At 40.9% G+C, this 23559-nt stretch overlaps 1 protein-coding gene across 9 annotated transcripts in view; it reads right to left on the bottom strand.

Annotated features, from left to right (window-relative positions):
* Dlgap1 (DLG associated protein 1) overlaps window positions 1-23559 on the bottom strand; it is a 791008-nt gene that overhangs the window by 156953 nt on the left and 610496 nt on the right. For all 9 annotated transcript variants that reach the window (XM_031368694.1, XM_031368695.1, XM_031368696.1 and 6 more), the window contains 2 exons: window positions 8843-9020; window positions 3452-3692 (listed from right to left, as the gene is read on the bottom strand). In XM_031368694.1, the coding sequence (XP_031224554.1) occupies window positions 3452-3692; window positions 8843-9020 (419 nt within the window). The remainder of the gene's footprint in view (window positions 1-3451; window positions 3693-8842; window positions 9021-23559) is intronic.

The raw sequence follows: 23559 nt of genomic DNA, 5'->3' as shown, positions 1-23559 counted from the left end.
TTTTGTATTTTCTTCATTGTGAGAAAGCTGCTCCTAGTAAAAAACCAAAGGAGGAATCTCTAATCTGGTAGTACTTACGGAGAAAAGAGAAGGACATGGGATGGAGGCAGAGGAGGACATGGGCAAAGAACCTCATAATGTAAATTACAGATGCCTTTCAGAAAGAACAGATCAACGAGACAGAGAGAGCATGAAATGTAATACCAGCACATACTGGATAGATTTACTCAGAATCCACTGTAATGATTTTCTTGAAGCTGTTTATTTTTCCGTGATGTTTAGTTAATGCCGAGTTGATGATTGAGAGTGAAGCTAACAGCTGTCTTGTGTGAAAACCTGGCAAGTTACACATGATACACGTCTCTCCCTCACTCAAACTGACTCTCAGGGCGTGGAGCCTTCCCATGCACACAGCTGCAGGTGGATGTCGCCTGCATTTAGGACAGGTGAGGCGGTACAGTAGTCTCTGTGGTTTTCACTCACCATTCCTGTTCTGGGAAGTCTCCCATACAGAGCCTCCTGCTAAAGCTCCCAGCATCAACTCTGAGCCATATGGAACAACACAGGCAGCACTCATCTCCTAATAGTCTTGTTAGAGTCTAGTGAAGATTCCAAAGACTCCAAAGACTGCCACAGTATAGGTATTTTTATATGAAGCAGCAAGGGATAGATAAACTCAGGGTCTTTAAAATATTAGGACCATCAAATACCAGACAAGGCCACAGGCCAGAATGTCATGTATTGCAGTTCCTTACAACCAAGCTAAATCTAGCAGGGTTCCAGATGGGTACACAGTGCCAAAAACAAAGTCAACTGCTACCAAGGGAAAATCTCACGCCACGAACTGTCCCCCGTGGCCCTTCAGTATCAGTTCAGACTCCCCACAACCTGCCTAGCAGAATCCCAGCATTTGTACCGAGCTGACCAACAGTCACTAATGAAAGAGATCATATAGCTGAGCAATGAATTATCAGCTTCCGCTGGGTGGTGGAGATAACCCCCCTAGCCTGTGGGTTATAATAATGTTGTCTAGGTCACTTCTTAGAAGCAGGGATCCTGCTTTTGCTAAAAGCATTGACTCTTTCCTACAGCCATGGCTACCTGGTTTCTACTGATTAAATTATAATATTAAAATGGGATAAAAGGTCAGGCATCCTTTTCTCTATATCATGTCTGTTCCTTTGTTGCTACAACCTTTGAGTCCAACTCCACCCAGGTCTGCATTTAGCCATGTTGATCCTTTAGGTAATGTTTTGTCCAAAACCATAATACAGAGTGAATCTTGTCTACATCTCTCTAGAGTGTATATGTTTGTCCTATTCTGCCCTTCTTCTCTCTTGTCTGCCCAAGCATCCAAAACCCCTTGTGTCTATCATAATGGCAAACCAAACCACAAGGCCAAGATGCCAGCAACAGGTGGGACTTACAGTTCTGAAAATCCTAACACTCTTATGAGTATTAACAAGCCTGGAGTATGTAAATGCAGGATGTTGTGTCAATAGCAGGAGTAATGCAACTTTAAGTCTTTTTCTGATAGTTTGCAAATCTTGGGGGCAGAACAATTTGCACATAAAAAGGAAAATACTCATTGAAACTACACCCAAAACCAAATGATGCCCACCAAGCTTTAGCCCACTCTAAAAACATTAACAAAAGTCTGACACTTCCTTTATTCGAGCAAACTGCCTGGTCACCTCTGGGCCATCTGGCTGAAGTTAGCCACTAGGAGTTGGAGTCCTGACACTTAGCCTTGCCTGTTTTGTTAAAGTCTGGGGTTTAATCTCATCTTCATTGGTCACGTACCGTAAGATCCCAGAGTGTGGTTTTCTTCCCTGTCCAATGTTTGGGTTTCCTAGAAAATTACTATCTACTTGGAATTAACTGGGAAGCCTAGATTTTATCCGTTAACTTTATTGTCTGAACTCTGGAGGGTCTCCAGAGAGAGCGAGTCGGAGTCTGCAAGGTGTCTGCAGATTTGAGTAGAACGGATGTGGAGAGTGCAAAACCCCATCTGCTATTGACAAAAGCTACAAACTGTTCTTCCAGGTGAGCAAGCCACGCTAGTCCGAGTCTGCTCGATACTTTGTGTCGTCAAACTGAAGAACTTCTCCTTCTATAGTTCCTCCCTGGCCCAAGTGGACCAAGCTCTGAATTATTTGAATTTAAGGAATGAATAGCTGGCAGATGATGCAATTGTTAGAGAGAAATGGGCCCAACACTGGGGAAAGGTTGTTGTTTGGGGGTGAGGGTTGGGGATGGGGGACACCAACAGACACACACTGATAAGCTGTAGGGGAGCAGACCTTCAAAGCCACACACGTAAGGCATGACAACACACATACAGAATGTGCAGTGACTGATTTTTAAAAGTCATTATTTGGAACATTTCACAAACCACCTTTATTTCATTCATGAGTATTGTCTGACTCTGCTCTTGGGGAATTTCCTGTCAAGTAAGGTATGTGTAACCCACTGTCTTCTCTCTAGTTATGAATGGCCAAGGTCACAGGCTGAGCTTGCTGCTAAGATGTTTATGCTAGAAGCATTTTTTGGCTTTGTTTTTTATTTATCAGTTTACTATGTATCAATCATTTATTGATACCATATCCTGGTGTGTTTCTAACTCATTCATTATTACTTATCTTGACCCTTAAGTATGATGGTGTCTTTGTAAAATCACTTTATTGGAGTTAGGATGAATTTAACCATAAAATTAAACCCAGTTAAGAGGGAGGTTTTCTTTTTCGCATTCAGTTGCTATATAGTCACACATAACTCAAGGCTGTATCACTATGCAGGTTCTGTACCATGGAAGCTAGCTAAGCTTTCCCTTACTGTTGCATCTAGGATCTGGCCAGAAAAATATACTTCCTCTGCAAAAATCAATGTTTAGAGGGAGGAACTGTTTATATATGACTGGGTTTAAACTAACAAAATAAATCTGCTTTTTGTTGTAATAAAGTGCATAAGTGCCTAGTCAATATTACTGGTCCATCTACCCCTTTCCCCTTTTAAATTTATTTATTTAAAAAAAATTAACAGGATATTTTTAGGTCTCCTGGAAGAGTCACACCACGGCCACCTTGGCATAAAGTAGAGTCACACCACGGCCACCTTGGCATAAAGTAATAAGTTTGACCCCAAGAAACAGGTGGTTTTAGTCCCAGCTCAGAGCTTGCTTATTGAGAATCTGAGTAGGGTGGGATCAACCAGGGCTGTCTCTCCCTGACCATAGCAGCAGCTGTTCCTGTGGATTCTCACATGGTGGTGGAGGGAAGGATAGGTGGGCATGGCGGGAGGCATGGGTAGAGCCAGGTAAGAAACCTGTCGTCTTTCTGTGTGGACATAGGTGGCATTTGTTACTGTTAACCACATGACTACACCAAGGACACCCATTTCCTCGACAGCTGTGCGCAGCTGCGGCCAGGCTGGAGCTCCCAAGCTCACTCACCGGTGCTGCTCTGGATGGTCCTCACAGTGGTGGTTGTGCGTGGAGGGGAGGACGACCTCAGCGACACGCACTCATCATCCTGGGAGCAGCCCTTCTCGATAGCCCGCACATAGCTGTGGCTCCGCATGCGGAAGCAGCCAGGCATGGGCAGGTCCAGTGCTTCCACTGCCTGTGACTCCAGCTCACTGAACACAGACTCGCACACGGATTCGAACTGTCCGTTCACCTCCATCTCGCTCACCTGCGGGAAGACACAAGATGGTAAACACCTGGCCTGCAGTTCCCCCACCAACATCTCCCGCCCAGCATCTGAAAACTTCGTTCACCACAAGAGTAGCACCGTTTATGTATCATTCCAACACGCATCTGTCCTAGGGTTTCTATTCCTGCACAAAACATCATGACCAAGAAGCAAGTTGGGGAGGAAAGGGTTTATTCAGCTTACACTTCCACATTGCTGTTCATCACCAAAGGAAGTCAGGAAGCAGGAGCAGATGCAGAGGCTGTGGATAGGTGCTACTTTCTGGCTTGCTTCCCCTGGCTTGCTCAGCCTGCTTTCTTATAGAACCCAAGACTACCAGCTTAGGGGTGGCACCACCCACAATAGGCTAGGCCCTCCTCCCCTGATCACTAGTTGAGAAAATGCCTTACAGCTGGATCTCATGGAGGCATTTCCTCAAGGGAGGCTCCTTTCTCTGCGATAGCTCCAGTTTGTGTCAAATTGACACACCAAACCAGCCAGTACAGTATCATTTCTTTTATGTTACAGATGATAAGTGAATGACATCTAGCTAATAAAAAGATGACATTTTTAAGGAAGAGAGCTTTGGGGCTGGGAAGATCTCAGTACGTAAGAGCCTCTTGCTTTGCCAGCCAGAGGACCTGAGTTGATAAGTGAAAAGCAGTTACTTGTGCTTATAGCAGAGTCAAGCAAATCATGATAGCTCATTGGCCAGCCAGCCTAGCCAACCAGGGAGCTCCAGTTTCAGCAAGAGCCATTGCTAAAAAAAAAAAAAAAAAAAAAAAAAAGCGGAGAGCAATAAAAGACTCCTATCCTACCCCTTGGTCTGGATCCTATATCTGCATACTTCTACCTTCCTCCCAGAGGAGAGCTTTGTTTCTAGAACAGTGAAGAAATGCAGGCTGGAAAGGAAGCTTTGCCCAATGGGTTCTTGATAATTCTATTTAGAGTTCCCAGTTAGCTTATGTTTATTTTGCTTGACTGGAGGTGGAACTCACAGCCTCTTCTGGGTAAGCATTTTACCCCTAGGCTCTGTTCTCCAGCCCCTCCTTATTGATAAATGAGTGCTTTAAGAGCAAAGTTCAGGGACTGGTGAGATGGCTCAACGGGTAAGAGCACTGACTGCTCTTCCAAAGGTCCTGAGTTTGGATCCCAGCAACCACATGGTGGCTCACAACCACCCATGATGAGATCTGACACCCTCTTCTAGTGTGTCTGAAGACAGCTACAGTGAAATACGCCAGAGAGAGCAGGGCCGGAGTTCAATTCCCAGCAGCCACACACATGATGGCTCTCTGCCATCTGTACAGCTACAGTGTACTCATACACATAAATAAAATAAAATAAATTAAAAAAAAAAAGAGCAAAGTTCATTGGCTCGTGGTCAGAGTTCATGAATTTCAGTGTAACATTTTAGCAACTGCTATTTTTGTAAATTATTTTACTATGCTTTTTGAAATGACTAGTTTATCAAATAATTTCAAGGTTGACTGAAGCTGAGTGCACAGTATGAAAAATACATTTTTTACATTTTTTTAAAGATTTATTTATTTATTATATGTAAGTACACTGTAGCTGTCTTCAGACGCACCAGAAGAGGGCGTCAGAACTCATTACGGGTGGTTGTGAGCCACCATGTGGTTGCTGGGATTTGAACTCATGACCCTCTGAAGAGCAGTCGGTGCTCTTACCCGCTGAGCCATCTCACCAGCCCCAAACATACATTTTAAATTTTATTTTGTTTTGCAAAATATATACTTTGCTAAGATAGGCCAAACCCAGATATGTCAAAAATCTTAAAAAACACTATCAAGATTTCAAACTATTGTTAGGTTTCACTTTTCAGAAAAAATTCATAAATTTATCATTAATTAATTAATTAATTAATTGACTTATTAATTAATTAATTGGCTTGTTATGTAGTTCTGACTGTCCAGGAGCTCTCTATGTAAACTAGGCTGGCCTTGAACTCAAAGAAATTCTCCTGCCTCTGTCTCTGGAATGCTGGGATTAAAGATTTGTACCACCAGGCCTGACCTCATCCATAAACTTTTTATAAACACATTTATGAAGATCTTTTAAAAAATCAGATAATTAAACAACAACAAACAACCACAACCACCAGATTTTAGCCTAATACGATGGTGAATTCCTTAGGTAGAGGCAGGTGAGTTCAAAGCTGCATACTGAGTTTTCTGCCTATTCCTCTGAGGTAGCGTCTCTCTTTACAACTAGTACTAGCATTTCCTTAGCTGCCACCAGCAAGCCCCAGCTCTGCTTCTTATTTTCTTAGTTCAGAGCTGGGGTTAAAGACACGTGCAGATTGTATGACTTGTGCCATGGGTGTTGGGATTCAAACTCTGGCCCTTATAATTGAACTTCCAATACTCCTAATTGCTAAGCCATCTCTCTAGCCTTCTGAATATGTATAGCTTTAAAAAACTTAAATTAATTAATTACTTTTGTGCATGTACATGTGTACACCTGTGGGTGCCTGTGTCATGGTTGGTTGCCTGTGGAGGTGAGAGAACAACATGCCAGACTGGATTATTTCTTTCCACCATGTGGTTATCAGGCTTGGTGGCAAGCACCTTTACCCAATGAGCCACCTCTTTGGCTCAGTCATTGAATCAGAAAATGAGTTAAGGATCTGCAGGGGTTTGTGTATTTTATATGTGACTCATTCAAGCCTGAAATAATTTCAAGACAATTTACTCATGTACGTGCTCATAGCTACATGCATAGGTTGAGTTTTTCCTTTCGATTATTGTTGTAACAAATATCACAAAGAAACCGTGAAATAGCTATCCTTGCTCAGGTTGCAGACATGAACCTTGAGTGTGTCTGTCTTTCCAGAGAGTTAATATACCTTCCTTCCTAGTTTTAATAAAACTTGAATCATACAGCAAACATAATTCTATAACTTGCTTTTATTTTGCTGAAACATCTAGGCAAACACACATTCTTAATAAGACTATCCCTTTTCTACACAGGCATAAAAAAGAAAACCCAGAGGAAATAAATGTCTAACTCAACAAATAATAATAACCAAATATCTTCAGAAATACTAAAAAAAATCAAGGAAGGGCATTTCCAAGCCACCTCACAGCCCTCTGCATGCTTTACCTTAACAACAAACCATCTCTAATTTCTACTTTATCCATTTTTAAAAGTTTTGTTCACCCAGGTGTGAATCCCTGGGCCCTAAAGTTTATTCATCAAAGACAATCTGAGACAGAGGTTTCGAAGGGATCAAAACTCAAGGCCTCCTGTGTGCTAGGCAAACAGCATTATTAGAGCCACCCCAGCCTCTAACACATCACTTATTTGAAAAATTTACATTTATGTTTGCATGTATTTATGTACATGGATGTGCATACATGTTATGTGTATGTGGAGGGGTGTGCCAGAGTGTGCACATGCTCAGAAGACACCTTGTGGAAGTCAGTATGTAAGTGTCCAATTAGTATATCTTTAGATTGTATTAAGAAGGTTTATTTTAAATATTGTCATGTGAGTTTCATAAATTGTTAAATGGTTGTTGGGTTGAAACTGGGACACTGTGTAAAGTGGCATTAGACCCATTTCTGCTGCTTATCCTTTGTATCTGTGTGAAGTGGAATTCTTAGCACTGACGGTGGCTCACTCTGAAAAACACCTGTTGTACTCTCAGAACTGATACCAAATATTCAGCCAAGATCTTTTTTCAGGGCAATTCACTTTCACCTTTAATAAATGGTACAATTAGATGTATGCTAAAGAATTACTTTAAAACAAATTTATGCTTTATCATCAGTAAATCTGTACATCTGTTTTATATACTCAGATGCCTGGAGTTGCGTGAAGAAACATTTCGAGCATAAAGGGCTTACATGTTCAAAAAGTTTAAGGAATCCACTCGAGTGTAATTCCTTGGTTTATAAAATTTTATTTGGATCCTTCTTCAGAGCCTTTGGTGGATAATGTCATATTTTAAATAGGAACAGGGTACAATATGCTTAAGTTCAACACTATTTTTCTATTTATATATTGATATATATGTAATACTATATGAGAGAATAACTCTCACAAAAGCAACTCCGTTTTGGAAAGTCAGTGTTTATGGCTCAGCAACTTTGAAGAAGAAACTGTTCTCTGAATAATGACAATGTTGCAGCTGTAATGGGAAGTTTGAAATTGTCCTTAAAGATAATGTGTGATTTGGAAGTTGAATATGGTGCTAGAAAAATGATGTGTCATTAGGACTCCATTAAGGATAGTTATTCTTTCTGTTTTTTACTTAAGGCCAAATGACTACCCTGTGAATTGCAGTGCTTGACCCAAAGACAGCATTAGTCTTTTTCATGCCTGATATCTTAGTAAGCTGTCACTGGGAAGTAATGTCCCAAGGAAGGTCATCTCCACAGCATAGAGACCTGAGGTGGCTAGCTGAACAAAACAGTGTCCTGCTGGGGGAATCCACAGCACAGAGACCTGAGGCAGCTAGCAGAACAGCACAGTGTCCTGCTGGGCGACATGCCATGTTCTCCTGTTTTGAGAAGTTATAAATGTGTATACACTTTTTCACAATTTTATTTTATTTCTTGAGACAGGGTTTTATCATCTAACTCCAACTGGCCTGGAACTCACTATGTAGATCAGGCTGGCCTCGAACTCAGAGATCTCTCTGCCTTTGCCTCCTGAGTGTGGAATTAAATGCACGTGTTACCATACACAGCTTTACAAAAAATTTAAACTCACAGATGCATTCTGTGTGCAAATCTTGCCTCAATGACCTGCTCAGACTGTAACACTTTTATGACTATGGTTTTGTCAGTGGTGTCTTCCCTGGGCATGACTCCCTCAAGCAACATTGCAGGTAAAACCTCCTCCATCAAGACCATCCTGAAAACTGGCTGGTACCTACCCGACAGGTTATGAATTTCCAAGGATTCCCTCCTTGTGTCTGACCCATCTGCAAAGAGCCCCTCCTGTCCTAGACCATCAGGACCAGGGGCTTGCCCGGATGAACACGTGGCCCACCTGCAGCATCTGGCTGTACTTTTGCTGACTCCACCAACGGTCTATGCGCCATGATCATCTCCGCACCCTTGCCCTCTCTGTTCTCCCTGATGACAGGGCATGACCACGAAGGCTGACCTGGCTCTTACCTGGCTTATGGTGCTCATGGCTCGCATGTAGCTCTCGTTTCTGGAGCGGAACTTTGGTGACGTGAGCAAGCCTGCAGGGTCCAAGCTGTCCAGACTTCTGTTGATGGAGACTTCACTTACTGCTCTCAGGTAGCTGTGGCTCCGGATCTGGAGTTTGGGGGAGTGTTCGTTGGAGATCCTGGAAGAGAACAATGGAAGCATTTGGGTGAATGTTCACCGGAGGTCCTGGAATTGACAGACTCAATGGGGACAGTGGTAAGCAGTGCCTGTCCTTTGTGCAGGACTCTGAACACCAGGACAAACACTACTGATTTCTACGATTGCTAAAGTTCAATATGGTGGCTCAGGAGAAAAAACATCTTTAGTTTCTGTTCTTCTTTTCTTTTAAATTAAAATTTGTATTAATTGACACATAGTAATTTTATGTAAAACATAGGGCTTAAGGTGTGATATTTTAGTGTATATATTTAATATATGACTAGATAAAAATAACTGACATAACCATAATTTCAAACACTTATTTTTTTATGCTGAAAACATTCAAAATCCTCTTTTCTCCCTACTTTAAATGTACATTTTATGGTTGTCAAACATAAGCATCTGACTATCCCACAGGACATTAGAAGTTATTCTTCCTATTTAAGCACACCTATGTGTGCCTTAGCCATCCTGCCTTTATTCCCTACCCACTCCCCCAACCCTCTGGCGTTCTGTTCATGACTTCTAGGAAGTCAACTTTTAGACATCCCTGCACGAGAGAGAGTAGTTTCCGTTCTCACAGCCACAAATGATACTCCTTACTTTCCTTTACAATAGCTGACTAATATTTCATTGTGTATATGCACTGTGTGTTTTCTTTGTCTATTCTTCAGTTTATGAATTGACATCTAGGCGGATTCTAGATGTTAGCTATTCTGAATGAAGCCACAATGAATATTAGGAGTTTGATGTCTTTCTCAGTATACTAATTTATTTTCTTCGCATATACATAGTCAGCGGTACCACTACTAGTTCATCTGGTAGCTTTACCTCTACTCTGATGAGGGGCTACCATAATTGTTTTCTGTGATGATGATTTTAAACTTTCATTAACAGGCTGTGAAACTTTCCCTTTTATTCACAAAAGGAAATCTCCCCCCCCCATTAAGACAGAGTATTATGAAGCCCAGGTTAGCCCCTAGATCATCATGCAGCTGAGGCTGGTCTTTGATTCATGAGTCCTCACTCTCCACTTCCTAAATGATAGGGTTTCAGATATGTGCCACTACATCCAGATTAGAAGGGAATCTTGTTTTAGGAAGTCATTAAGGTTTGATGATATTAAAGAACAATCAAAAGTCTCCTTAACCATGAAGAACTTCCCCTATGAATGCTCAGACACCCTGAGGAGGAAAAAAATAACAGTGGCTGATCTATCTCAGAATTCTGTGCTTTGCAATATATCAGATTTTCCTTTGTATGCATTTATTTCCATTTTTTGTCTTTGCACATTAGTAACAGCAAGTAGGTCTGTATCTATACCTATCTACACATTCATTGTCTTACTTTCACTCACTAAATCAATTATCTATCTAACCTTTAATTCTCTCCCATAATTGAGATTGAACTTAGGGGAAACACTCTGAAATCCGAGCTGCTGAAAATGGACATATCTTCAAATCTGATCTATAGAGACAGCTCTTCCTATACTTTGTACCCTATAGATTTGCCCTAAATACACTCCAAGAGCTTAGAAATTTTGAAATTCTCATTGAAAAAGTCAAGCCAGGGATGGAGAGATGGCTTAGTTGGTCAAGTATCTGCCAAACAAGTATGGGGCCTTGAGTTTGGATCCCTAGAACCCACATAGAAATCTAGGCCTGATTCACAGAACCAAAGGTGCTACAAAGACTACTGTGAGAGAAACGTTATTAATAGACTTTCCTACCTGTGGGCCTTGCACAATACAATGCTGACTTGCAAGATAAGATGTGCCTACTCGTAAAATAGTGGCACTATTACAGGGTCAACCAATCACTTTCTTATTGGCTTTGAGGCCTGCTTCACAAGAGGAAATCATGCTTGGCGAATAGTCCATGGATGGGGGGTGGGCATAGATCCTGGGGGCAGGAAAACCTGTAAGTGTTGTTTCAATAAGTGGACATGTTGTCAAACTTCCTCCTTAATAGTTTTGTTTATACCTAGAAAGCAATGCTACTGTCAGCCTCGGCCAGAGACCCTTGTTTGTGTAGTGGGCAGATCTCAATGCAAAGACTCTTTACTTGTCAACATGCTTTGAATAAGTGACTGTTAAATTCTCAGCCCCAAGTGGGACATTTATACCATACTCTTCAAGATTCAATGGACATTATGGAAGAGGGGACAGGAAGAATGTCAGGCCCAGAGGATGGGAAGGAATGCTCTGAAATGCTGTGTTCTGGATATGACATGGCAGGTACTCTCACAGTGGTTGTGATTTCCTGCACACACTTGAAGAAAAATCAAGTCAGTGGACATTCTAGTACAGATTGGGGAGAGGCCCTGAGGCACTATGCCTGTTTGGGAGCTGTTGGCTGCTGGTCAATTGATCATGTTCCACTAGATGGATGGTCTCATTCACATAAGCATTTAAATCAGCGGAGATCAACTATTTACTAGTGACATTAAAAGCAGCTGAATATTCATTTGGGGCAAAACAAATTACTGCTATCCATGCAGATTAAAAACTACTAGGAGCATTTTACATAACATCTGGATAAAAATCAGATCTAGTCAACTCAGCAAAATGGCTAAGTAGAGCTCATCAAATGAAAACAAGTATGAAAGTTCACAGGAAAATAGGTTCACATGATACCAAGGCACATGACCAGGTGTGCAGTCTCACTGGAAACCAGGAAAATGCTGACTAAAAAAAATATGATGCATGTTTATATAGCACATCCCTGAACACCTGTGGGAGGTGAGAATATTCAAAATGTCCTTTAGATGGCAGTGTATAAGATTACACCTACTCATAAAGCTTACACGAATCTGCTTAATAACAGCTGAGAAACATACTCTGGACCATTCTAGAAACCTGTCCTATGGGTTTTCTGGGCAGCTCCCAAGCATGAAGACATCTTTGCAGAGCAAGTGGATATTTTCTACGTGCTACATGCTCATTTGGTGATTTATACCAGATCACTTTACAAAGGCCATGCCAGGAATTCTACCAAACCAGCAAGCTTCAATTCATTTTCTCAAGGATCTTTTGGCAAAGATGGTTTTTAAGCATCTATTAGCTAAAGCTCACCTTTGCTCAGGACATGATTGCATGATGACGAATGTATTTATTTGGCTATCTTGCAAAATGCCCCAGAGAAATGCCACTTCCCAACGTAAATGGTGATGCTATTGTGTATAGTCATCAGGGAACAATGGGGGTGGACTTCATAAACAGAATGTATTCAAAAGAAGAAACAAAGTCCTTTTTTTTTTTTTTTTGAAAAGTAAGTCTCTGCTGGCTGAGATGAGGCATTGTTGTGGCAATCACCCTGGCCACTTGTTATAAAATAAGGCATTATTCCAAAATTTTAAAGTGGGGAAAAAAATCATCAAGAAGATGCTGAATAGCTCTGTTTTGGTGAGTCATTTCCGATAAAAACAACGTATACCTTACCAACCCACTACAGGAGAGGAAATGAACTTTTTCTTCTCTAGAAGGTAGAGGCTGCAGCTGTCCACACAGAAAGGACAGGACACCCCGGCCCTGAACTTCTTGGTGCAGAAGAGCCCAGTAAGAAATGCCAACACATGATGAGCTCATTGCTGCTCCCCTCCTCCCATGACAGCGGATCTTCTCGGAAGCGAGGTGTGTGCACTCAGAAATGTTATTGACATTAATTATTTTTCCATGTTGGCCTCTTGAAATGAGATCAATCTTTTCCTACTGTCACCGCTGAGATTTATCTTTTTGAAGTCCATCAAAACTGAAGTGGGATTTTGGTTTTGCTGGGCCAGAGAACTCCATTCACTATAGCAACCACTTGAGATTACCCTTAAGGAAGCTCTGGGGTTGATCTTGACTGTAATTGTAAAGAAGATTCTAGAAGACTCAGACTAGGGTGTTTCAAACCAATGTCTCAACTTTGTAATATAGAACTAAAAATGACTTCAGGTGATTGGTGGTGGTGGTCTTCCTCCTCCTCCTCCTCCTCCTCCTCCTCCTCCTCTTCCTCCTCCTTTCTTTCTTGCAGAGGATTGATTCCAGATTAATGTATCTAATGGAAGAGTCTTGGGAGGGGAAGGGCCATCTTTTGTCCTTTTTTACTTCATCTTGATTATGAATCCTACAACATCTGGTACATAAACTGATTCCATATGACATAGAGGAAATGTCTGGCTTTGTACTATGCTGAAAATGAAGACATTTTATCTTGTCCATGACATCCTTATTAAATTATCCTCACATTTATAGCATGAGTGGAGAGGTGCCACTTCATTGGACTTTAGAAAATGGTTCTTTAGTGAGTGACTATCCTTGACTACTAGTTTTTGAGACTCTTATGAGTAAAACTTCAGTAAAACTGAGGCCAACTTTCTTTTCCTCATCCTGTGTGTGATGCCTTGATGGTCTATCTTTTGACCAAGCTGTTACTTGGACCAGCACCTCTTGAATGATTTCCACCTCACATTTGTTACTATTTGTTAAACACCTAGGTATTAGTAATATCCTACTATGTAGGAGTCTACATAGTATTAATTTAATTTATTTACTTATTATAAAAATTTGATTTTGAGACAGGTCTCATTAATCTACCTAAGGCTAGCCTTGAACTTGAAAGCTGTTGCAGCAAATATTAAAAAGAATAGCAAGTTCCCACGCTACACCCAGCTACTCTCTGCCTCAGTGGCAGTCTCACCTCCTCTGTCTCTAAGCTAGCCCCAGGCAGCAACTGATCGCAGTCTTCCCAGCTGCAGTACACTTGCCTCAGGGCCTCTTGTCTCTTCTCAGCCATTTAACCCCAGTGGCTAGTTGTCACAAATCCCCTTAACCCAGTAAATCAAAACTTTAGAAGCTTATAATTAATCAGTCAGATTTATATATCAATAAATTCTCAATTCACAAGATGCCCAAACAATAATTTCAGAGGCAATTGATAATGATATAAGCTGCCTACCTAGATTAGACAAGTTATCCCAACTATTCTATCTCTATATGATATTATAGTTACCTGTGGCTATTTAAAACCACGTGGAATCTGAATCTTCCTGCTCTTCCTCCATCTTGCTGCCTTCTTTCTCCTGTGTTACTCGCTGTCTCTGTAACTCTTAGTTCCATCTCCCTTTCTCTGTCCAATCACAGGCCTTCTGTTTCACTAATATTTAAATTAATTGGACAGGAAAAATCTTGCCACAGGAAGCCTTCTGCCTCAGCTTTCCTTCATGCTGGTATTATGGGCAGGTGCCACCAAAGACAACTTGTTGAAAGCAATTTAAATAGAACCTTTAATTTCTGACTTCTCCACTGTTGTGTTTTGAATAAGAATGGCCTCCTTAGTTGAATGAACAACTGGTAGTGGAAGTCTTTGATAGAATTAGAAGGATTAGGAGGTGTGGCCTTGTTGGAGGAAGTGGGCTTTGAGGCTTCAAAAGTCCATGCCTGGCTCAGAGTCTCTCTCTTTCCTTGCCTATGGATCAGGATGTAGTTCTCATCTACTTCTCCAGTACCATGCCTACCTGCTGCCACACTCTCACCATGATGAAAACGGATTTAACCTCTGACACTGTAAGCAATAAATGCTTTCTTTACAAGTGTTGCCTTGGTGAAGGTGTCTTTTGACTGCGGTTGAATAGTGACTGAGATATCCATCTTTATTCCTTTCCCTTCTATTTCTCAGGAACTCTTGTATAGACATCCATTAGTGTTGTTCCTCAGACTTGCTCCTAAATGCTTTTTTCCTATGACATTACAATTGTTTATCTTCTTTTTAAAATTTTAATCACCACACTGTCCATTTTCTCTTCTTATTCTACTCCTTTTCATTGGACAGCTTAATCTGACTCTATTCTTGATTTTACACTAACTCTCTCTTCATCTATTTGTAGTGTACAGCTCCCTCCTAGACCTGGGCATTAACCTTTCCATTAGCTACTGTGCCATTCCCCTCATGCTCCAGCAGCATCAGAACTCATTGTGATCTCCAAATGATACACATCTCTCCCCTCAAAATGTCTTGTTCTCCTTTAGTTTACATTCCAATGAATATACTAAAGCCTATACAATTAAGCAGATTGGAAACCCAGGAGCTATCTCTGTCTCTTCTTAAAAGGTCAAAACCCAGTTGGTCATCACACTTCTTCATCTTTGCTTCCTAAATACATTTACAATTGGCGTCTCTCCCCACTTCTCCCACTTCATGCTCAGTTCAGCCTTCATTGTGATTCTCCTAACCAAGTCCCCTGCCACTAGCCTATACCCTCTGAGGCCTCTGTGTCTCTTGTTACTTGACACACTCTCATTTAGAACTGTCTGTAGAAGCCTCATGAAGTAGAAACTTCTGGCTTGTTTGGAGAATTAGTTATGTCAAATCATGTGTTGCTGGGACACACAGGTGAAAGGATGTTTTGCTATAGCAGACATGTGAAAGGACTCAGGATGTCCATAAGAATATAAATATGAGCCCACAGACAGTGGGAGTTTGAACATTGGGTTGCTTTGATCTGCCTTACTATTCTTTGCTAACAACAGACATGTATTGGTTTGCCTTACATTGTGTTGCTGAGCTCTGCTTGTGTTGATGTCACAGAGAGATGCTAAAGAACTTCTTGTGATGTTCCCGTGGCTTCTTGCTGCTTCTGCAGTCTCAGGCCGGTTGGCTAGCCTTGTGGTTTCTTCTGGATTGAACTGCCTTTCCTGGTTTGTGTGTGGTGTCTGCCTAGAGAACTGTACTACAGCTACTGATTTATATTTGGTGTTTGCTACTGTACTGAACTGCTGATATCCTGACAATGAAGATTAGATTCATCCCCCAAAGAACTATTTTTAAACGTCTCCTTCCTTCCCCCGTGTTCTAATAATGTTTCTCTTCTACTACCTCTGGTGGGTGGTGGGCTAGAGGGGAGGTTGAACTCTTTCTTTTTAAGTGTTTTTTTTTAAAGATATATATATATATATATGTATATATATATATATATATATACTGAAGTTGTCTTCAGACACACCAGAAGAGGGCATCAGATCCCATTATAGATGGTTGTGAACCACCATATGGTTGCTGGGAATTGAACTCAGGACCAGACCTCTGGAAGAGCAGTCAGTGCTCTTAACCTCTGAGCCATCTCTCCAGCCCTGAGGTTGAACTCTTATTAAAGTAGGTTGGAAAAGATTTATGCCTACAGCCCCCTTTGCTCTCCTCAGTTGCATAAAGTCTCTTTCTGCAGATTCCTATTCTTATTGTCTCTTGCATCAGTTTCCCATCTTTACAGCTATTTTTATTTCCATTTTTACATGTTCATATACTCCTCAGGTGCTTAAGATCTCAGATGACAGAATCAGCACTGCATTCATCTCATTACATGGAAGCATGCTATATAGAACTCTTTGTTGAAATGGAGTCTTACTATGTAGGCCAGGTTAGCCTTTAACTTGTGACACCATCTTCCTTAGTGCTGAGAACACAGGCACCACCACAGGAAGGGGAGTTTTAATCTTAAAGGCACTAAGAGGAATAGCTAACAGTTGTTAGTGATTCTGTTATGTCAGGGGCTGTATTTGGATGATCTCATGAAATGGATGATGTATAACCAATAAGGAGAATGACATAATTATTGTCACTCTGGACCATAGTTTTCTTCGGAACTTTTCTTCATTTACTAAGATCTCATAAATGGTTTTTATTGTTGGAGGTTAACTGCTCAGAGAAGGCTTTTTCATGGCATTTTTACACACACACACACACACACACACACACACACACACACGAGTCCTTCATTGAGCTCTAACCAGATACTCTCTCCTCCCTCCCTTCCAGCTTCCTAGTAGTCTTTCTGCTTCATGCCTAAGAAAATTCTGTATTGTCTGGAAGACAATGTATAATGCTTGATCTTGTGAGTCTGCATTATTTTGCTTATTATGATGACCCTTACTTCCATTCATCTTACTGCAAATCATGTGGTTTTGTTCTTCGTTCTGATTGAATGATACTTCATTATATACATACATTGCATTTGCTTATCTATTCATCTGTTGGTGGGTGTCTATGCTAATTGTTTGACTTGGGTATATGAATAGTCACAAAGGATTTTTAAAATGCCTTGTGATACAATTCACACTTAAAAGTCTGTGGTTCAATGGTTCTCAGCATATTTATAGAATTGAATAAGCATAGCTGCTATGTAAACATCATTTAAACATCATTATAGGAATTCTACTGAGCATCATTGGCCAATAGGTATTTAGAGAAGACAGCAGGATTCCTTCATTTCAGGCACTTGCATGGCCAGACACTGAGAGTCTTTTTAAACTTCATTCTCTTTGTGATGCCATATTATTTCTTTAACATTAATTTTTTTTCTGTTTTATAGAAATGAAATTTCAGAACAGGATCCATTCGGGCAATGCTTAGCCACTCAGAAGAGTAACTATATAAAAGGCAACTTCTAAAGAATAAGAAACACATTAAGGAGAAGACTCCTATAGGTCCATGCTACTTTCTTTGTTGAATTTCCTCTGTAAATGTTTGATATAGTAGATGAGTGTCAGCATCACTTGCAACACGTCACAACTGTCAAGTGCTATAGACATTCCTATTTCCCAAAGGCCCCAGGGCTCTGGTCAAAGAAAGTTAAGGGAATGTTTTGGAGAGTCATTTAATGCTGTGGTATTTCATTTGTTCTATTAACTTTTCTCTGTAGGAAAAAGAAGACTGATTTAGTTGGAATATTCTGACTGCTCAACTGGGGGCACTGCTGGAGAGCCAAAAGCCCAGTATATGTGAAGCCATATGCTAAACACTGGGTTTAGTTGTAAGGTGAGACTCATCCAAACTGCAGATGCAACACTTTTCACAGCAAACCATCTCATGTATAGAAATTACCCATAGGAAATGGAAATTGTCCTGTCTATCGAATGTCCTTATATCCATCACATTTAAGTTCTTGTAATTCTCAGAATTCAAATGTTCTTCTCAGATTTTTAGATTACACAGCATGGAACATGAAGTAAGTATGTCATATGTTGGCTATACATAAGGCTTCTGTTGGCTGTAGTAGAGAACAGTTGACTGATGTCTGCTAGAACTTCAGTTTTTAGATTGAGGCAAACATGCAGAAATAGCTTCAAGAGAGTCTTTGTTGGGCACAAAGAGAATCCATAGATGGGCACTTGAATTGCTGCCTACCTCTCTGATATTGTGTAATGCTGCTATGAGCACGAGTGTACACATATCTTCTTGAGTCCTTGCTTTCCATTCTTTTGATTAGATACCCAGAACTATGAACCTCTCCTAAACAGAAGCACTTAGTTCTTTTCAATCTCATCTCCTATGAATTTTGCTACCAACACACTTGAGGACCAATGCAATAAAAACAAGCTATCGCTTTCTTCTGAGGAGCCACTTGTAGATTATTTATTACAAGTTAAGAATGTTACATAATATAGTAGTATTTCACAAAGGATTATTGCTATGGTGAAAACAGAAAAAGATACTTCTTTTTTTAGGGACTGAACAGTTATCGTTGGATTTCTGCAGAAGATTGGCTGCAGTGTCCCACAAGCACCAGAATCTGCAGATCCTTGTAAACAAATCTCTCCCTCTCCCTCTCCCTCTCCCTCTCTCTCTTTCTCCCCCTCTCCCTCTCCCTCTCTCTCTTTCTCCCTCTCCCTCTCTCTTTCTCCCTCTCCCCTCTCTCTTTCCCTCTCCTTCTCTCTCTCTCCCTCTCTCTCTCTCTCTCTTTCTCTCTCTCTCACACAAACAAGGCCTCCCTCTCACCTTCAATCATGTCTAAGTTATTCATACCACCAACTAAAATAAAATGCAGTATAAATAGCCACTCTACTGTACTTTTAAGTAAATAATGACAAGAAAGAAGACTGTACTTTCCCAGCAAGAAATTTGAAAATACTTCTGATCCATAGCTCATTAAATCTATGCATGAAGAACCCATGAATGGTACCATAAATAAACTGAGTATAATTTTACTGCTCTAGTAATTGAAAAATAATAATGTAACTAAAATGATATAATATTATCAAAGGTATATTGTCATGTTTAGCATTCAATCAATCAATCAAACAAACAAACAAACAAATACCAACCCCATAAGCAACTAGAGACTGCTAAGAGACTGTGGACATTCATATCAGTTAACAGACCAGTTACAAATGAAGTCACTTCTTTTTTTTTTTTTTTTACATATTTTCTCTATTTACATGTCATATGATTTCTCCTTTCCCAGTTTCTCCTCCAACACCCCCCCAAACAACAACAAGAACAACCCCCCCTCCCCCTGCTTGCCACCCTACCCTTTCCCGCTTACTGGCCCTGGTATTCCCCTACACTGGGGCACAGAACATGAAGTCACTTCTTATGTACCCGGTAATAGCTACTCACTCGATAATTTGGGGCAGGGGGTAGAGAAAGGGACTCAGGGGCTATTTTGCATTGACTATAGAGAGGTTTTTCTTCCCTAATTTAAACATGTCAGAGTAAACATTTGAAGAGCTTGACAGATTCATTGTTACTTTGACAAAATACCCAACAAAAGCAACTTCTGAAAGAAGAATCTATTTCACTCATGGTTTGAGAGCGATACAGTCTGTCATGGTGGACAGGCCTGATGGCAGGACTGTGAAGGGGTGTTGATTCTGTCTACACAGTCAGAAAGCAGAAGGATGAGCACTGGGGCACACGTTCCTGTGCTTTTGTTTCATCTGGGAGTCCAGCCAATCACAGGGTGATGCTCCCACTCAGAGTGGGGTTATAGCATTCAGTTTGCTCTCTCTGGAAATAGACTCACATTCTCCAAACCCAGAGGTTCATCTCCTAGGCAGTTCTCAATCCTGTTGAGTTGACAGGATTAACTACCACAAGTCATGGAACTCTTTTGATAGGTATGGATGAATGGCTTCATGCACTAAGTTCACTTTACAAACTAAAGATAGACTCTTAAAGTCACCCTCTCAACAATGATTTCCTTCTAATTCCCATGGTCAAACCTGTACTCAGTCACAGTATGACAAAAGGTCTTGAGGAACACAGGGCATCTGTGTGAAGTTCTTCAGTTGCTTGCACACGCTCTCATGTCTTTGCTGAGTGCCTGCCCCGAAAGCCACAGGTCTTATGCCAAGAACCTGCAGGCTCTTTAGGACTTTGGTGTGTCTTCTCTGAAGTTGGTCCAATTTGTTAGTCTGTCTTTAATAGAAGGACATTCAAAGGCACAATCAGCTGCTCAGATGTGGGTTGACAGGATGTGGGGCAAACCATGTCTGTATGTATGATTCTAGGATTCCCACCTTTTTGTTCCTATTAAGTTGAAATTGATGGGTAACTGACATCTTTATGTAATGAATGTGCTATACCACTCACAAAAGATTTATTTATCTTCACCTTTATTTATGCTATATGTGTCCAGGTTGCTGCAGAGGCCACAAGAAGGCATCAGATCCTTGGAGCTGGAGTTACAGTTGGTTGTGAGCTGTCTGACACACTTGAGTGTTGGGAACAGAACTCATGTCCTCTGGAAGAGATGTAATCACTCTCTTTTTTTTCCAAGACAGGGTTTCTCTGTGTAGCCCTGGTTGTCCTGGAACTCACTCTGTAGACCAGGCTGGGCTCGAACTCAGAAATCTGCCTGCCTCTGCCTCCCAAGTGCTGGGATTAAAGGTGTGTGTCACCACCACCACCTGGCCACTCTTAAGCACTGTATAATGCACTATGATTACAACTGTAAATACCATCATTCCTGCTTTCTATGTCAACCATTCTCAATCTGTGGGTCTCCCCCCATTTGGGGGATTGAACAGTCCTTCCACAGGGGTGACCCAAGACCATTGGGAAATGCAGATGTTTACAGTATGATTCCTAACAGTAGCGAAATTACAGTTATGAAGTAGCAACAAAAATAGTCTTATGCTTGGGGGTCACCACAACATGAGGGACTGAGTTAAAGGGTTGCAGCATTAGGAAGGCTGAGAGCCAGTTTTCTATATGAATAAACTGAGGCTGACAAGTGTGTGAGCTTGGAATTGGAAATCAAGTTGATGTCACTCTTACAGTCTGCCACACAACTTTTTACCTTCCTGTCAGCATGGCATCTATTTTCTTACCCAGTTGCTGGTACTCTATTGCCTCAGATGGGAAAAACCAATGATGTTCTGATTTGCCTCAGTCCATCAATAATGCCAGGACCACACATAACCCTGTGACTCATCCCTCCTTAGTCTGCTTTGGATTTTTTTCCCCCTGCAACTTAATGTGATGCACGGTTTCAGACATGGTTCAAAATGCAGCTGTTTGTTGAATAGCCTTGCCTCCACCATGCCGAAGAAGGAAGTTTAGGCATGTTGGACTCGCGAGTGAACTTATACTGCCTGCCTCATTTCTAAGTCGTCACAAACCATCTCTTGAAACTTCCTTTTAGGATCTCCCAAGGCTCCTATTGGGTTAGCTACCTGTGGCTTTTACAATCTTCTCTTTCCTAATCTCAGCTAACAATTGCATTTTTACTAACGCTAACCGTGCACTTCCAGTCTTAGGGCTTTTGCTATTATAATAAAATGCCAAGGCCATGAACAACTTGGGTTTAATTTTAGCTTATAATTCTCAGGTCCCATTCTGTTGCTGAGGGAAGTCGTGGCAGGACCTCCAATAGGGAGGGAAGTTGAAGACAGGCACTGATGCAGAGGCCATGGAAGAAGGTTGCTTACTGGCTTGCTTAGTCTATTTTACTTATAGTACTCAAGGCCACTAGCCCAGAGGTGGCATCGCTGATTGGTGAGCTGGGTCCTCCCCCATCATCTGCTCACTGTATGTACTCTATGTACTAGAGACTTTTGTACACAGCAGCCTCACAGAATTATTTTCCCAGCTGAGGTTCCTTCTTCCCAATGACTCTAACTTGTGCCTACTTCACATAAAACTAACCAGCACAACTCCTAAACCTAAAGTGCCCCAGTGACGATTACCACTGTATTGAACTTCCTTCAAGTACAAACACAAATTTCACAGGATTTTTTCTTTCCTTCCTCTCTTCCTTTTTTTCCTTCTCCCTCTTCACAAGGTCTTGCTTTGTAACCCAGCAGCCCTCCAACTTGTAGTCTTCCTGGATCATCCCAAGAGCTGGAATTAGAACTGTGAGCCAACAGATCTGACTTCGTTTCTTTTGATTGGTGACAGTTACCTGCTTTCTGTCCTTCATTAGGCTTATGTGATGGACAAAGTCTTGCAGCTTTGGAGTTGGGCAGGAGAAGAAGGTCTGCCTCAGGGTGGAGAACTTGTGAGAGCGTACTCTTGGCAGACATTGAGGAGCAAGGCTGGTTCAGCACAACTTCAAGTATGTGTGCACGCGTGAGCTACCATAGCTTCACATATGCGTGCATGGCTTGTCAACATAGCTTCACGTATGTGTATATATTTGGGCTAGCATAGCTTCACATATATATGTGTACATGGTTGGACCAGCATACTTCATATATGTATACATGACTGGCTCAGTATAGCTTTACATATGTGTACAAAGCCCCATGGATTTGTGTGTTGCATGTGTGATCATTTTCTGACTGCTCTGAATATCTGATTTCACACTTTCATATATATTTTTAGACAGTTAAAAGTAAGTTATATGTAAGACAGTTATGATACTATTTCATATCATAATACAGATATGAAATCCTTATATAGCCATACAAAATTTTCTCTTCAAAAAATAAGTTATAAACAATAAAAATAAATTTAAGCTTAATTTAATATGCTGCTTGTTTTAAAAATAAAATAGAGTCACAGTTTAAAACAATTTGTTCATTTGTACACAAGTGATCTTGATTAGTGTAATTTTTTATGCTAATGACAGAAACCCTGAGTTTTGTCTCTCAATGTTTACTTAAGTGAATCATTATAAGTAAGATATTTAAAATAGTATTTCAGTTTCAGTTCTTTGAAAACATATTTCCATTTTGAATAGTTTTAGTAAGATTTGTGCCATGATAGAATGACCCTTTATCTACTTTAACTTGCATCTCATAAAATATACCCATGCTCCTGAACAATTAGATACTCAACAATGTAACAAAACTGTTACAGGGAATACTTTATACATGATAGTTTCTCACTACACTGTGGGAATGTCACAATTCAGTGTATGTCCTAACCTTTCTGTACCACCACCTGAAATTCTTAGCCAGTCAACACAGACACTTCAGCTGCTATCATCTTTGTTATTCCTACTTGACAAGCCATGTCCAGCAAGTCACATGTATATGCTGGGTATGCTGATGCACACTATGAATGCTGTCCTCCTGTAGAAATCTGAGTAGGAAGCCAGAATTTGTTTTTCTGAGGTAACAGGAAAACAGGCAGCCTTATGATTCCTCTTTGTGATTTTTTTCTTTAGGCAATGAGATGTTACATCTTGATTGCCACAAAAGAGCCAAGCCATCTCTCCAGCCCATTATATGACCTCAAGCTCCCACGGAGGAGACTTCCCCATCAGGATGGACCAAACCCTGTGAGCCAGAGCACTTTCTTTTTTTTTTTTTTTTT

The sequence above is a fragment of the Mastomys coucha genome, unplaced genomic scaffold, assembly GCF_008632895.1.
Source record: "Mastomys coucha isolate ucsf_1 unplaced genomic scaffold, UCSF_Mcou_1 pScaffold14, whole genome shotgun sequence".
In the NCBI taxonomy this organism is placed as follows: Eukaryota; Metazoa; Chordata; class Mammalia; order Rodentia; family Muridae; genus Mastomys; species Mastomys coucha.
The sequence above is the reverse complement of the archived record's forward strand: the minus strand, read 5'-3'. Positions and strand labels throughout refer to the sequence as shown.